Source organism: Perca flavescens, chromosome 5, assembly GCF_004354835.1.
Source record: "Perca flavescens isolate YP-PL-M2 chromosome 5, PFLA_1.0, whole genome shotgun sequence".
In the NCBI taxonomy this organism is placed as follows: Eukaryota; Metazoa; Chordata; class Actinopteri; order Perciformes; family Percidae; genus Perca; species Perca flavescens.
In genome coordinates this window covers 39,862,583-39,875,886 of record NC_041335.1, presented here as the reverse complement: position 1 = coordinate 39,875,886, position 13,304 = coordinate 39,862,583, and the positions used below count along the sequence as shown (strand labels likewise).

Genomic DNA, 13,304 nt, shown 5'->3' with positions numbered 1-13,304 from the left:
ATATACACATAATTACATTATTTTCCTTTTTCTATGGGCAGTTGGTAGCTGTGTTTAGCTGCAAATAGGTCACTGCGTGTCGGGTACAGGCACCGCCAGATGACGGCCCTGAATGAAAACACTTCCAAGGAACGAACACGCTTTTCCTGGGTGACAATATTTAGTGTTACCCACTTGTCAAAGATGTCAGCTGTTCTGCACATGCCCGACTCACTTTGTGTCTTGACTGAGGCTTTCCATTTCCAGTGTGTGATCGGTGAACATACCCAAAGTTGAGCTGCATCCAAACAAGGAATCAGTGTCGTTCTTGGTTAAAATTTCTCAAAAGTCACTACGTGGCATTGCTCAAATGTCTTTTTTTTTTTAAAGCGTTGGCACATTTGTGTTCACGAGGTGATAATGTTCCAGAGTTCTGACAGCTGTCTAACATGTGAAAGAGCTGGCTTTGGATGACTTCACCCCGGTCGAGAAAGTTAGAAACATGCTTGTACTCTTTAACCCAAAGTATGACCACATATGCGTTACTCTAAGACTGATTCAAAGAAATGATAAACAGTTGTCTTGCAGCAACATATATGACTTACAGCATGACTGACTGCTGATGGATGAACATACCCAAAGTTCAGCTCTAGACAACCAAGGAATCAGGGTTGTTCTGGGTTCAGAACCACCTGACTTTGAAAGGAAACACTCCCAGGAAAACACTTGCCATTACTTTCTTCCCCATGGGCACATTTTTGCGGATGGAGTGATTATGTTACAGAATTCTGACAGCTTTCTAAAATCTGGAGGATAACTTTCTCAGGTCATAAAAGTCAAGAACAAACTTGAACCCCTTTGAAACAGGCATGTGTCACTCTGAGATTTCGAAGACCTTTTAACTACTCTGAGGGACTTGAAAAACAAGCAGACCTGGTCTTGGAAACAGGGGTTTGATTAATCCTTGAATCATTCCCTCCTCTTCCAGCTCTAGTGTTCTGGCAGCTTACGGTTTCTCCGGTTAGAGGGACCAAACCGGACCAGTTTGATCAGCGAGAGAACTCCAGTCCTTCTCCATCTGCTGCCGTCTGCACACTCCAATCCCTTGGGGACACAATGTGGCTACAGAAACTGAGGGTTTAATTCCTACAAACACCTTTCTCTTCCAGTTTTCAGGTGTTTTTGCAGCTCACGGTTCCTCCGGTACAAGTTTGATCTTTGAGAGACCTCCAGTCCTTTCCCTCAGTACTGAAATTCCTTGGGGACACAATGTGGCTACAAAACTTGGGCGTTTGATTCCTACAGGGTCCAATAATGCTTTAAACAACACAAGAAAAGTCACAGTAGGCGCTCAGCGTAAGTAAGACGTTCCTCCAAATGGCACATCGAGCTCATCTTTGTTTCTTTCGTCAGCCTGGTGGTGAAGGAAGTCGTCTTCTTCCCAGATTTTGATATCGACGATGCCAGCCGTAACAGTGTCAGGCTTTTGGGTTTGGACGCGAGCTGGACTAAAAGTCGTAATCCCATCCGGAGTTGTCGTCCGGTGGCGGCTCGTCTGCGTCTTCCGGGAAACTGTCGAAGTTGCTTGTGTCGGTCGGAGAGGAAACCTGGACAGAACAACACCGAGTCAAACACCTTCCACTCCTGCAGACTTAACCATGCGAGTTTAAAACTCTTCGATAGATAGATAGATCTTTATTGTCATTCTATGCGATACAACGAAATTCTGTTGGAGCAATCCTCTCCAAACAGCAGCATTAAGCTGATAAAAATATATATACACATATTTATATATGCACATGCACACGCCTACACATATGCACATACACTAACACATTCACGTTTCAGACTGTGGAAACACCAGAACATACTTAATTATAGGGATGCACCGAATCCATAATTTGGCTTCTGATTGGGCTGAATATTGGGCTTTTTGATAGGGTTCGGTTTCTGCTGAACCGTAGAATCTTTTTCCACCGAACCGAAACCCTAAGCTTGCACTACGCGCGCTACGCTGGTTGACTCCGTAATGGCAAAAATTACATTTAAGCATGATTCCTTATATTCTTATGTTTTATTTGTGTTTTGGTTTTTCTGACAATACTGAAAGAGAGTTTATCTCATTCCCACATGTTGATTCTGATTAACTAAGTTGGATATATCAAGTCTGGAGACGAATGCGCATGGCCTTTGTTTGAACCGATAAAGGTACAAGGTCACAGTAAACTATCTTTCTCTGCCTATAAGTTCCTCCTTTGCCAGCTGAGATGTACGGGGTCATGTGACCTCAGGGTGAAAGTAGGGCACAGGGGATTAGATGAAGTGGCTCCATGATGTCTCTTGAGATTTAGAGGTATCTTTATCTTCATGTTGCCTGTGAGAAATGCAAAGTCATGTTTAGACCAGAACATGTGTGATTGTCACTCCCTTTTTATATGTTGTGCAAATAAGGTCAGTGTTTCTGTTCACTCATTGAGGAAACTTTTCCACGCTGAGCTGATGTGCTTTTTGTAAAATCATGTTCCTCCTATATTTGCAAATATATCTTAATATAATACAAAAAACCTAACTTGGTTTAGTCTTCGACTGTCTCGACTGACCCCCACCTTATGTTACCCAAAGTATAGTACATATATATACCATGTTCAAACAAAGAAAGTCAGAGGACCACTGGAGAATTGGGAAAACAGGTCCTCTCCGGGCTCTTCAGAGCTTGTAAATCTTCGATGTAAATAAACCTTTATAATCAAGAAACAGTGTCGGCGGATTCCTTTCCACACAACATTACAGCATCGCTACCAAATACACTACACCGTCAATACTGCCGACGTTGTCTTTGCTGTAATCAGATCAGAATATATTTATGGGAAACATCCATGTGTAGGTTTACAACAGAGGTCTTCAACGTTTTTTAAGCCAAGTAACCCTTTAACTGAAAGAAAGATGGAGCAGGGACCCCCTACTACATATATTTTATAAAATAAAGTTGCATATTAACTACAGTAGCTACAATAAAGCCTAAATCCTTTACACATACCTTTTTTTTGCATATAATAAGCTATTCAGATTAATAATTGTTGGTATGATTTTATAATTGTTTTAATGTTAAACATACACATCTGTGGATGGCCTTAGTGACTACCTTGGCTATATAGGCCAGTAAGCAGTGGGGATTTATATTTGCTAGTAATATGTTGGATCATGTTAAGACTTTTACAACTTTTGAAAGAAACTTAAACAAAAATTAACAAGAATTTGGAGGCACCCCCCTGCATTGACTCTGAGGACCCTCTAGGGGTCCCAGACCCCCTGTTGAAGATCCCTGGTTTACAAGAGAGACTTGCAGTCACTCTGAGAGTCCTGGCATCATGTTACCCTCGAACTTGTCCATGCTTCCGGTTTCTGGTTTGTTTTGCGTGTTATGGTTTCGGTGTGTTGCCTTGGGTTTTCTTTTATTTCTGTTGTCCCGTTTATGGGTTTCTGTATATTTCTGTTGTGTATATTACTGCTCATTGTGTAGGTTTCAGTTTTCCCGGTTTTGACTGTTCTGTGTATTGTGTTTTAGTTCCTGTTTTCTGTTCCCCCTTGTGTTGTCTAGTGTTCAGTTTCTGTGTTTAGTTGATGCCATGTTTTCTGTCTGTTGTTCCCATTTCTTGTTTTATTTTTGATAGTGATAGTGATGTTTTCTGTTGTGTTATGTCTAGTTCTGCTTCCTGTGTTTTACCGCCTGTGTGATTACCTGATGTTTTCCACCTGTACCACAGGCCTCGCATCACCTGCCTCCTGTGTTACCTCGTTACCTGGTTTATTTAGCTCCCTGAGCTTCCTTTGTCCCTTGTCAGTTGTTTGTAATAAATCCCTGAGTTGCATCCATTACCAAACTCCCAGAAAACTGCAGGTCCACCGCAACTCTCAGTTCTTCTAAATCCAGACTGAAGACCTGATTTTTAACTGCTCTTTCTTTAAAATTCTTATACTGCACTGTGCATTTTATTTTTTGTCTTTTAATGATTTTAAATTGTTTTTAATTGTTTTCTAATTGCTCTTTACATTTTTTTTTTTTTTTTTTTCTTTTAATGCTTTGAAATTGTTTTTAATGGTTTTTTAATGTTTCATGTTAGGCACTTTGAATTGCCTTCTTGTTGAAATGTGCTCTACAAATAAAGCTGCCTTGCCTTGTAAAGAGGCCTTTAGCTAGAGCTGGGCAATATATCGATATTATATCAATATCTTGATATGAGACTAGATATCGTCTTAGATTTTGGAAATTGTAATATAATATGGCTTAAGTGTCTTTTCCTGGTTTTAAAGGCTGCATTACAGTGAAGTGATGTACTTTTCTGAACTTACCACAATTGTAATTCTTCTATTATTCACCTTTACCCTCATTATATCCACATTACTGCTGATTGTTTATCTAAAATCTCATTGTGTAAATATGTTGTGAAAGCACCAATAGTCAACACTACAATATCGTTGCGGTATAGAGATCGAGGTATTTGGTCAAAAATATCGTGATATTTGATTTTCTTCATATCGCCCAGCCCTACCTTTAGGTGCAGGATTTGGCAGGGGGTTGATTGGTCCTAAAGAAATATTCAATTTCACATGATTTTGGACCATTATGATGACCATATCTGTGTCTAAAATGTTGGAAAAGCTAGAGCAGATAATAGATGAATAACATTATAAAAGCCTAAAGACAAAACTTGCCTTTGAGGTCCACTGGGGACCAACTGCAACCATTACATCTGAGAAAAGTCATTTAGAAAAGACAGTAACGTCTACACACTCACATCAGGTATGATGGGCGGAGTCAGAGTCCCTTTCCTCAGGCCCTCCCAGTTAAAACCCTCAAACCACCTGAACACAGAGAAAGAATAGTTTTAGAGATGCACACCAAACTGAACACACACAGAGACACACACACATACATACAGAGACACACACACACAGAGACACACACACAGAGACACACACACAGACACAGGCACACACATACAGAGACACACACACATACATACAGAGACACACACACACAGAGACACACACACATACATACAGAGACACACACACACAGAGACACACACACAGACACAGGCACACACATACAGAGACACACACACACAGACACACACACATACATACAGAGACACACACACACACAGAGACACACACACAGACACAGGCACACACATACAGAGACACACACACACACAGACAGAGACACACACACACACACACACAGACACAGGCACACGCACACACAGACACACACACAGAAACACACACACACACACACACAGGCACACAAACATAGAAGCATAGAGAGACACACAGAGACACACACACACACGGATGCATAGAGACACACACACACACACACACACACACAAACATAAACACACACACACACACACACACACACACACACACACACACACACTCAGACGCATAGAGACATACACATACACAATAGCACACACAGACATATAGAGACTCACACACAGACACAGATGCATAGAGAGACACACACACATATACACACAAACACACACACACACACATACAGAGACACAGACGCATAGAGACACACACACACACACACACACACACAGACACAGGCACACACACATACAGAGACACACACACACACACATACAGAGACACAGACGCATAGAGACACACACACACACACACACACAGAGACACACACACATACAGAGACACAGACACACAGAAACACACACACAGAGAGACACACACACACACACACATAGATGCATAGAGACACAAACACACACACAAACACACACACACAGAGACAGAGACGCATAGGGAGACACACACACAGCGACACACACACACACACAGAGACACACACAGAGACACAGACGCATAGAGACACACACACACACACACAGAAACACACACACACACAGAAACACACAGACACATACACAGAGACACAAACGCATAGAGAGACACACACACACACACACACACACACACACACACACACACACACACACACACAGACGCATAGGGAGACACACACACAGCGACACACACACACACAGAGACACACACACACACAGAGACACACACACACACACACACACACACACACACACAGAGACACACACACTGAACACAGCCAATCAGGTGTCTCTCATCCCACTCACTTGTGCTTCTGGATGTCCTTGACTCCGTTCTTCAGGTTTCCGAGTCTCTCGGAGGGATTATCTCTGTTCACACAAACATTTGTTGTTTTTTTATTTCGGAGATGAAAACATGAATGAAATTTTAATGTTGACTCTACAAGCTCGGTCCCACCACAGCAGCGCCTCGCTAACCAACCTGCAGAGCTTCCTGATGAGGTTGGCGGCGTTCCTGGGGATCTTCTGGGGGAACTCGATCATATCGATGCCTCTCAGGATGATGTTGTAGGTTTTCATCGGATCCGGACCTGAGAAAGGGGGGCTGGAGACACACACAGGTGTGTTTAGGGCCTTCTGCTAGTCTGACGGCTGATAAAAGGGTCTGTGTTCATTAATCAGAGGTGTGTTTTGGGGCGTAACATGCAATCAACCAATCAGAGGTCATCTCCCATTCATCAACCAATCAGAGATCATCTCCCATTCCCTTTAAAAGCCAGGCGCGTTTGATCAACCAATCAGAGATCATCTCCCATTCCCTTTAAAAGCCAGGCGCGTTTGATCAACCAATCAGAGATCATCTCGCATTCCCTTTAAAAGCCAGGCGCGTTTGATGAACCAATTAGAGATCATCTCCCATTCATCAACCAATCAGAGATCATCTCCCATTCATCAACCAATCAGAGATCATCTCCCATTCCCTTTAAAAGCCAGGCGCGTTTGGACCTTGGAGAACTGCTGTTATGATGGAGGATTTACACCCTAATATATTTATTAGTAATCTTCTGTCTGTGTGTGTGTGTGTGTGTGTGTGTGTGTGTGTGTGTGTGTGTGTGTGTGTGTGTGTGTGTGTGTGTAACAAGCATAGTGTGTGTGTGCTGTGCACGAGTCTAGGAGCATTTCACTAATGCTCTGTTAAAATAACAATGAAATGCTGCGTTATTGGCTTTAGACCAGGTTTTTGTTGGTCAATGGTGCCATCACTTCCCACTGCCTCAAGATAGTAATATGCCCAGAATGCACCTGAACACATCTCCCTGTAACACCAGCACGCCCAGAATGCACCTGAACAAACCTCGCTGTAAGACCAGCACGCCCAGAATGCACCTGAACACACCTCCCTGTAAGACTAGCATGCCCAGAATGCACCTGAACACACCTCCCTGTAAGACCAGCACGCCCAGAATGCACCTGAACACACCTCCCTGTAAGACCAGCACGCCCAGAATGCACCTGAACACACCTCCTTGTAAGACCAGCACGCCCAGAATGCACCTGAACACACCTCCCTGTAAGACCAGCACGCCCAGAATGCACCTGAACACACCTCCTTGTAAGACCAGCACGCCCAGAATGCACCTGAACACACCTCCCTGTAAGACCAGCACACCCAGAATGCACCTGGGACTTTGCGCTGCAAGATAGGGCCCACAGAGACACTGTCGGACCCTGAACAACAGCAGTTTGACTCGGGCCTTTCTCAGTTTGTGTCCTCACCTGCCGGTCAGCAGCTCGTACATCAGGATGCCCAGAGACCAGTAGTCTGCCGAGACATCGTGACCCTTGTTGAGGATGATCTCCGGAGCCACGTACTCCGGCGTCCCGCAGAATGTCCACGTCTTCTTACAGAAACCGTTCTTCTTGGCAAAACCAAAGTCCACCTGCAAAAAGACAAAATATCCAGCTTGAAAACACATAATAAACCTTAAACCTGGGACCCTATGTTCCCTAGGTTTCTGTGTCTGAGTGTCTGATGGGAACAACAATCTTTAACGTTGGTTCAATGTAAGTTGATAGGACAATTGTGCAGCTTGTATTTACGTTCACAAAAGTGTCGGACAACATCCCTACAGGGAACATAGGGCTTAATTTTGCTAAAAAAACCTAGAAATTTGGGAACAAAGGGCCTAATTTTGCTAAAAAACTTAGAAATGTGGGAACATAGGGCCTAATTTTGCTAAAAAAACTTAGAAATGTGGGAACATAGGGCTTAATTTTGCTAAAAAACTTAGAAATTTGGGAACATAGGGCCTAATTTTGCTAAAAATCTTAGAAATGTGGGAACATAGGGCCTAATTTTGCTAAAAACTTAGAAATGTGGGAACATAGGGCCTAATTTTGCTAAAAACTTAGAACTGTGGGAACATAGGGCCTAATTTTGCTAAAAATCTTAGAAATGTGGGAACATAGGGCCTAATTTTGCAAAAAAAACTTAGAAATGTGGGAACATAGGGCCTAATTTTGCTAAAAAACTTAGAAATGTGGGAACATAGGGCCTAATGTTGCTAAGAAACGAGAAATGTGGGAACATAGGCCTAATTTTGCTAAAAAACTTAGAAATGTGGGAACATAGGGCCTAATTTTGCTAAAAAAACTTAGAACTGTGGGAACAAAGGGCCTAATTTTGCTAAAAAACTTAGAACTGTGGGAACATAGGGCCTAATTTTGCTAAAAATCTTAGAAATGTGGGAACATAGGGCCTAATTTTGCTAAAAATCTTAGAAATGTGGGAACATAGGGCCTAATTTTGCTAAAAATCTTAGAAATGTGGGAACATAGGGCCTAATTTTGCAAAAAACTTAGAAATGTGGGAACATAGGGCCTAATTTTGCTAAAAAACTTAGAAATGTGGGAACATAGGGCCTAATTTTGCTAAGAAACGTAGAAATGTGGGAACATAGGCCTAATTTTGCTAAAAAACTTAGAAATGTGGGAACATAGGGCCTAATTTTGCTAAAAAACTTAGAACTGTGGGAACAAAGGGCCTAATTTTGCTAAAAAACTTAGAACTGTGGGAACATAGGGCCTAATTTTGCTAAAAATCTTAGAAATGTGGGAACATAGGGCCTAATTTTGCTAAAAATCTTAGAAATGTGGGAACATAGGGCCTAATTTTGCTAAAGAAACTTAGAATTGTGGGAACATAGGGCCTAATTTTGCTAAAAAACTTAGAACTGTGGGAACATAGGGCCTAATTTTGCTAAAAATCTTAGAAATGTGGGAACATAGGGCCTAATTTTGCAAAAAAACTTAGAAATGTGGGAACATAGGGCCTAATTTTGCTAAAACAACTTAGAAATGTGGGAACATAGGGCCTAATTTTGCTAAAAAACGTAGAAATGTGGGAACATAGGCCTAATTTTGCTAAAAAACTTAGAAATGTGGGAACATAGGGCCTAATTTTGCTAAAAAACTTAGAAATGTGGGAACATAGGGCCTAATTTTGCTAAAAAACTTAGAAATTTGGGAACATAGGGCCTAATTTTGCTAAAAAACTTAGAACTGTGGGAACAAAGGGCCTAATTTTGCTAAAAAAACTTAGAAATGTGGGAACATAGGGCCTAATTTTGCTAAAAAACTTAGAGATTTGGGAACATAGGGCCTAATTTTGCTAAAAAACTTAGAAATTTGGGAACATAGGGCCTAATTTTGCTAAAAAACTTAGAACTGTGGGAACAAAGGGCCTAATTTTGCTAAAAAAACTTAGAAATGTGGGAACATAGGGCCTAATTTTGCTAAAAACTTAGAGATTTGGGAACATAGGGCCTAATTTTGCTAAAAAACTTAGAAATGTGGGAACATAGGCAGGCTCCCATGAAAGGTAGTGCATGAGGAGGTGTGGAGTTACCAGCTTGGCGTATCCCCGGCTGTCCAGGATGAGGTTTTCGGGTTTCAGGTCTCTGTAAATGATGCCTTTGGTGTGCAGGTAGGCGAAGGCTTCGACCACACACGCTGTGTAGAAACGGGTGGTCGAGTCTTCAAATGAACCCCTGAAACAGGTTCAAGCTGTCAGACATGTCCAACTGTTCTGGGGTCAGGTTAATTTAGGGATTTCTACAAAACATTTATGACTGCTTGTTGCTTTCAGGGCTAAAACTAGCTTCTGAGATGATTATACTGAGTTAATCTGGTAAAACTAGCTTCTAACTGAGATGATTATACTGAGTTAATCTGGTAAAACTAGCTTCTAACTGAGATGATTATACTGAGTTAATCTGGTAAAAGTAACATCTAACTGAGATGATTATACTGAGTTAATCTGGTAAAAGTAACATCTAACTGAGATGATTATACTGAGTTAATCTGGTAAAAGTAACATCTAACTGAGATGATTATACTGAGTTAATCTGGTAAAACTAGCTTCTAACTGAGATGATTATACTGAGTTAATCTGGTAAAACTAGCTTCTAACTGAGATGATTATACTGAGTTAATCTGGTAAAACTAGCTTCTAACTGAGATGATTATACTGAGTTAATCTGGTAAAAGTAACATCTAACTGAGATGATTATACTGAGTTAATCTGGTAAAACTAACATCTAACTGAGATTATTATACTGAGTTAATCTGGTGAAACTAACATCTAACTGAGATGATTATACTGAGTTAATCTGGTAAAACTAGCTTCTAACTGAGATGATTATACTGAGTTAATCTGGTGAAACTAACATCTAACTGAGATGATTATACTGAGTTAATCTGGTAAAACAAGCTTCTAACTGAGATGATTATACTGAGTTAATCTGGTAAAACTAGCTTCTAACTGAGATGATTATACTGAGTTAATCTGGTAAAACTAACATCTAACTGAGATGATTATACTGAGTTAATCTGGTGAAACTAGCTTCTAACTGAGATGATTATACTGAGTTAATCTGGTAAAAGTAACATCTAACTGAGATGATTATACTGAGTTAATCTGGTGAAACTAGCTTCTAACTGAGATGATTATACTGAGATAATCTGGTAAAACTAACATCTAACTGAGATGATTATACTGAGTTAATCTGGTAAAACTAACATCTAACTGAGATGATTATACTGAGTTAATCTGGTGAAACTAACATCTAACTGAGATGATTATACTGAGTTAATCTGGTGAAACTAGCTTCTAACTGAGATGATTATACTGAGTTAATCTGGTAAAACTAACATCTAACTGAGATGATTATACTGAGTTAATCTGGTGAAACTAGCTTCTAACTGAGATGATTATACTGAGTTAATCTGGTAAAACTAACATCTAACTGAGATGATTATAATGAGTTAATCTGGTAAAACTAGCTTCTAACAGATGATTATATTGAGTTAATCTGGTAAAACTAGCTTCTAACTGAGATGATTATACTGAGTTAATCTGATAAAACTAACATCTAACTGAGATGATTATACTGAGTTAATCTGGTAAAACTAACATCTAACTGAGATGATTATATTGAGTTAATCTGGTAAAACTAGCTTCTAACTGAGATGATTATACTGAGTTAATCTGGTGAAACTAGCTTCTAACTGAGATGATTATACTGAGTTAATCTGGTAAAACTAACATCTAACTGAGATGATTATACTGAGTTAATCTGGTGAAACTAACATCTAACTGAGATGATTATACTGAGTTAATCTGGTAAAACTAGCTTCTAACAGATGATTATACTGAGTTAATCTGGTGAAACTAGCTTCTAACTGAGATGATTATACTGAGTTAATCTGGTGAAACTAACATCTAACTGAGATGATTATACTGAGTTAATCTGGTGAAACTAGCTTCTAACTGAGATGATTATACTGAGTTAATCTGGTGAAACTAGCTTCTAACTGAGATGATTATACTGAGTTAATCTGGTGAAACTAGCTTCTAACTGAGATGATTATACTGAGTTAATCTGGTGAAACTAACATCTAACTGAGATGATTATACTGAGTTAATCTGGTAAAACTAGCTTCTAACAGATGATTATACTGAGTTAATCTGGTGAAACTAACTGAGATGATTATACTTCTAACTGAGATGATTATACTGAGTTAATCTGGTGAAACTAACATCTAACTGAGATGATTATACTGAGTTAATCTGGTGAAACTAGCTTCTAACTGAGATGATTATACTGAGTTAATCTGGTGAAACTAACATCTAACTGAGATGATTATACTGAGTTAATCTGGTGAAACTAGCTTCTAACTGAGATGATTATACTGAGTTAATCTGGTGAAACTAACATCTAACTGAGATGATTATACTGAGTTAATCTGGTGAAACTAACATCTAACTGAGATGATTATACTGAGTTAATCTGGTGAAACTAACATCTAACTGAGATGATTATACTGAGTTAATCTGGTAAAAGTAACATCTAACTGAGATGATTATACTGAGTTAATCTGGTAAAACTAGCTTCTAACTGAGATGATTATACTGAGTTAATCTGATAAAACTAACATCTAACTGAGATGATTATACTGAGTTAATCTGGTGAAACTAGCTTCTAACTGAGATGATTATACTGAGTTAATCTGGTAAAACTAACATCTAACTGAGATGATTATACTGAGTTAATCTGGTAAAACTAGCTTCTAACTGAGATGATTATTTTGAGTTAATATGGTGAAACTAGCTTCTAACTGAGATGATTATACTGAGTTAATCTGGTAAAACTAGCTTCTAACTGAGATGATTAAATTGAGTTAATCTGGTGAAACTAGCTTCTAACTGAGATGATTATACTGAGTTAATCTGGTAAAACTAGCTTCTAACAGATGATTATATTGAGTTAATCTGGTAAAACTAACATCTAACTGAGATGATTATACTGAGTTAATCTGGTAAAACTAACATCTAACTGAGATGATTATACTGAGTTAATCTGGTAAAACTAGCTTCTAACTGAGATGATTATACTGAGTTAATCTGGTAAAACTAGCTTCTAACTGAGATGATTATATTGAGTTAATCTGGTAAAACTAACATCTAACTGAGATGATTATACTGAGTTAATCTGGTAAAACTAGCTTCTAACTGAGATGATTATACTGAGTTAATCTGGTAAAACTAGCTTCTAACTGAGATGATTATATTGAGTTAATCTGGTAAAACTAACATCTAACTGAGATGATTATACTGAGTTAATCTGGTAAAACTAGCTTCTAACAGATGATTATATTGAGTTAATCTGGTAAAACTAACATCTAACTGAGATGATTATACTGAGTTAATCTGGTAAAACTAGCTTCTAACTGAGATGATTATACTGAGTTAATCTGGTAAAACTAGCTTCTAACTGAGATGATTATACTGAGTTAATCTGGTAAAACTAACATCTAACTGAGATGATTATACTGAGTTAATCTGGTAAAACTAGCTTCTAACAGATGATTATACTGAGTTAATCT

The 13,304-nt window shown here is 39.3% G+C and overlaps 1 protein-coding gene across 1 annotated transcript in view; it reads right to left on the bottom strand.

Moving 5' to 3' along the window:
* Positions 1–354: 354 nt before the first annotated feature.
* Positions 355–13,304, bottom strand: part of LOC114555266 (cGMP-dependent protein kinase 1) — a 19,089-nt gene continuing 6,139 nt past the window's right edge. Inside the window, exons 4-9 of the mRNA XM_028577553.1 lie at positions 9,766–9,907; positions 7,635–7,798; positions 6,340–6,462; positions 6,165–6,227; positions 4,776–4,842; positions 355–1,586 (exon numbers count right to left, since the gene is read on the bottom strand). Coding sequence (XP_028433354.1) covers positions 1,488–1,586; positions 4,776–4,842; positions 6,165–6,227; positions 6,340–6,462; positions 7,635–7,798; positions 9,766–9,907 — 658 coding nt within the window. The 3' untranslated portion in view covers positions 355–1,487. The remainder of the gene's footprint in view (positions 1,587–4,775; positions 4,843–6,164; positions 6,228–6,339; positions 6,463–7,634; positions 7,799–9,765; positions 9,908–13,304) is intronic.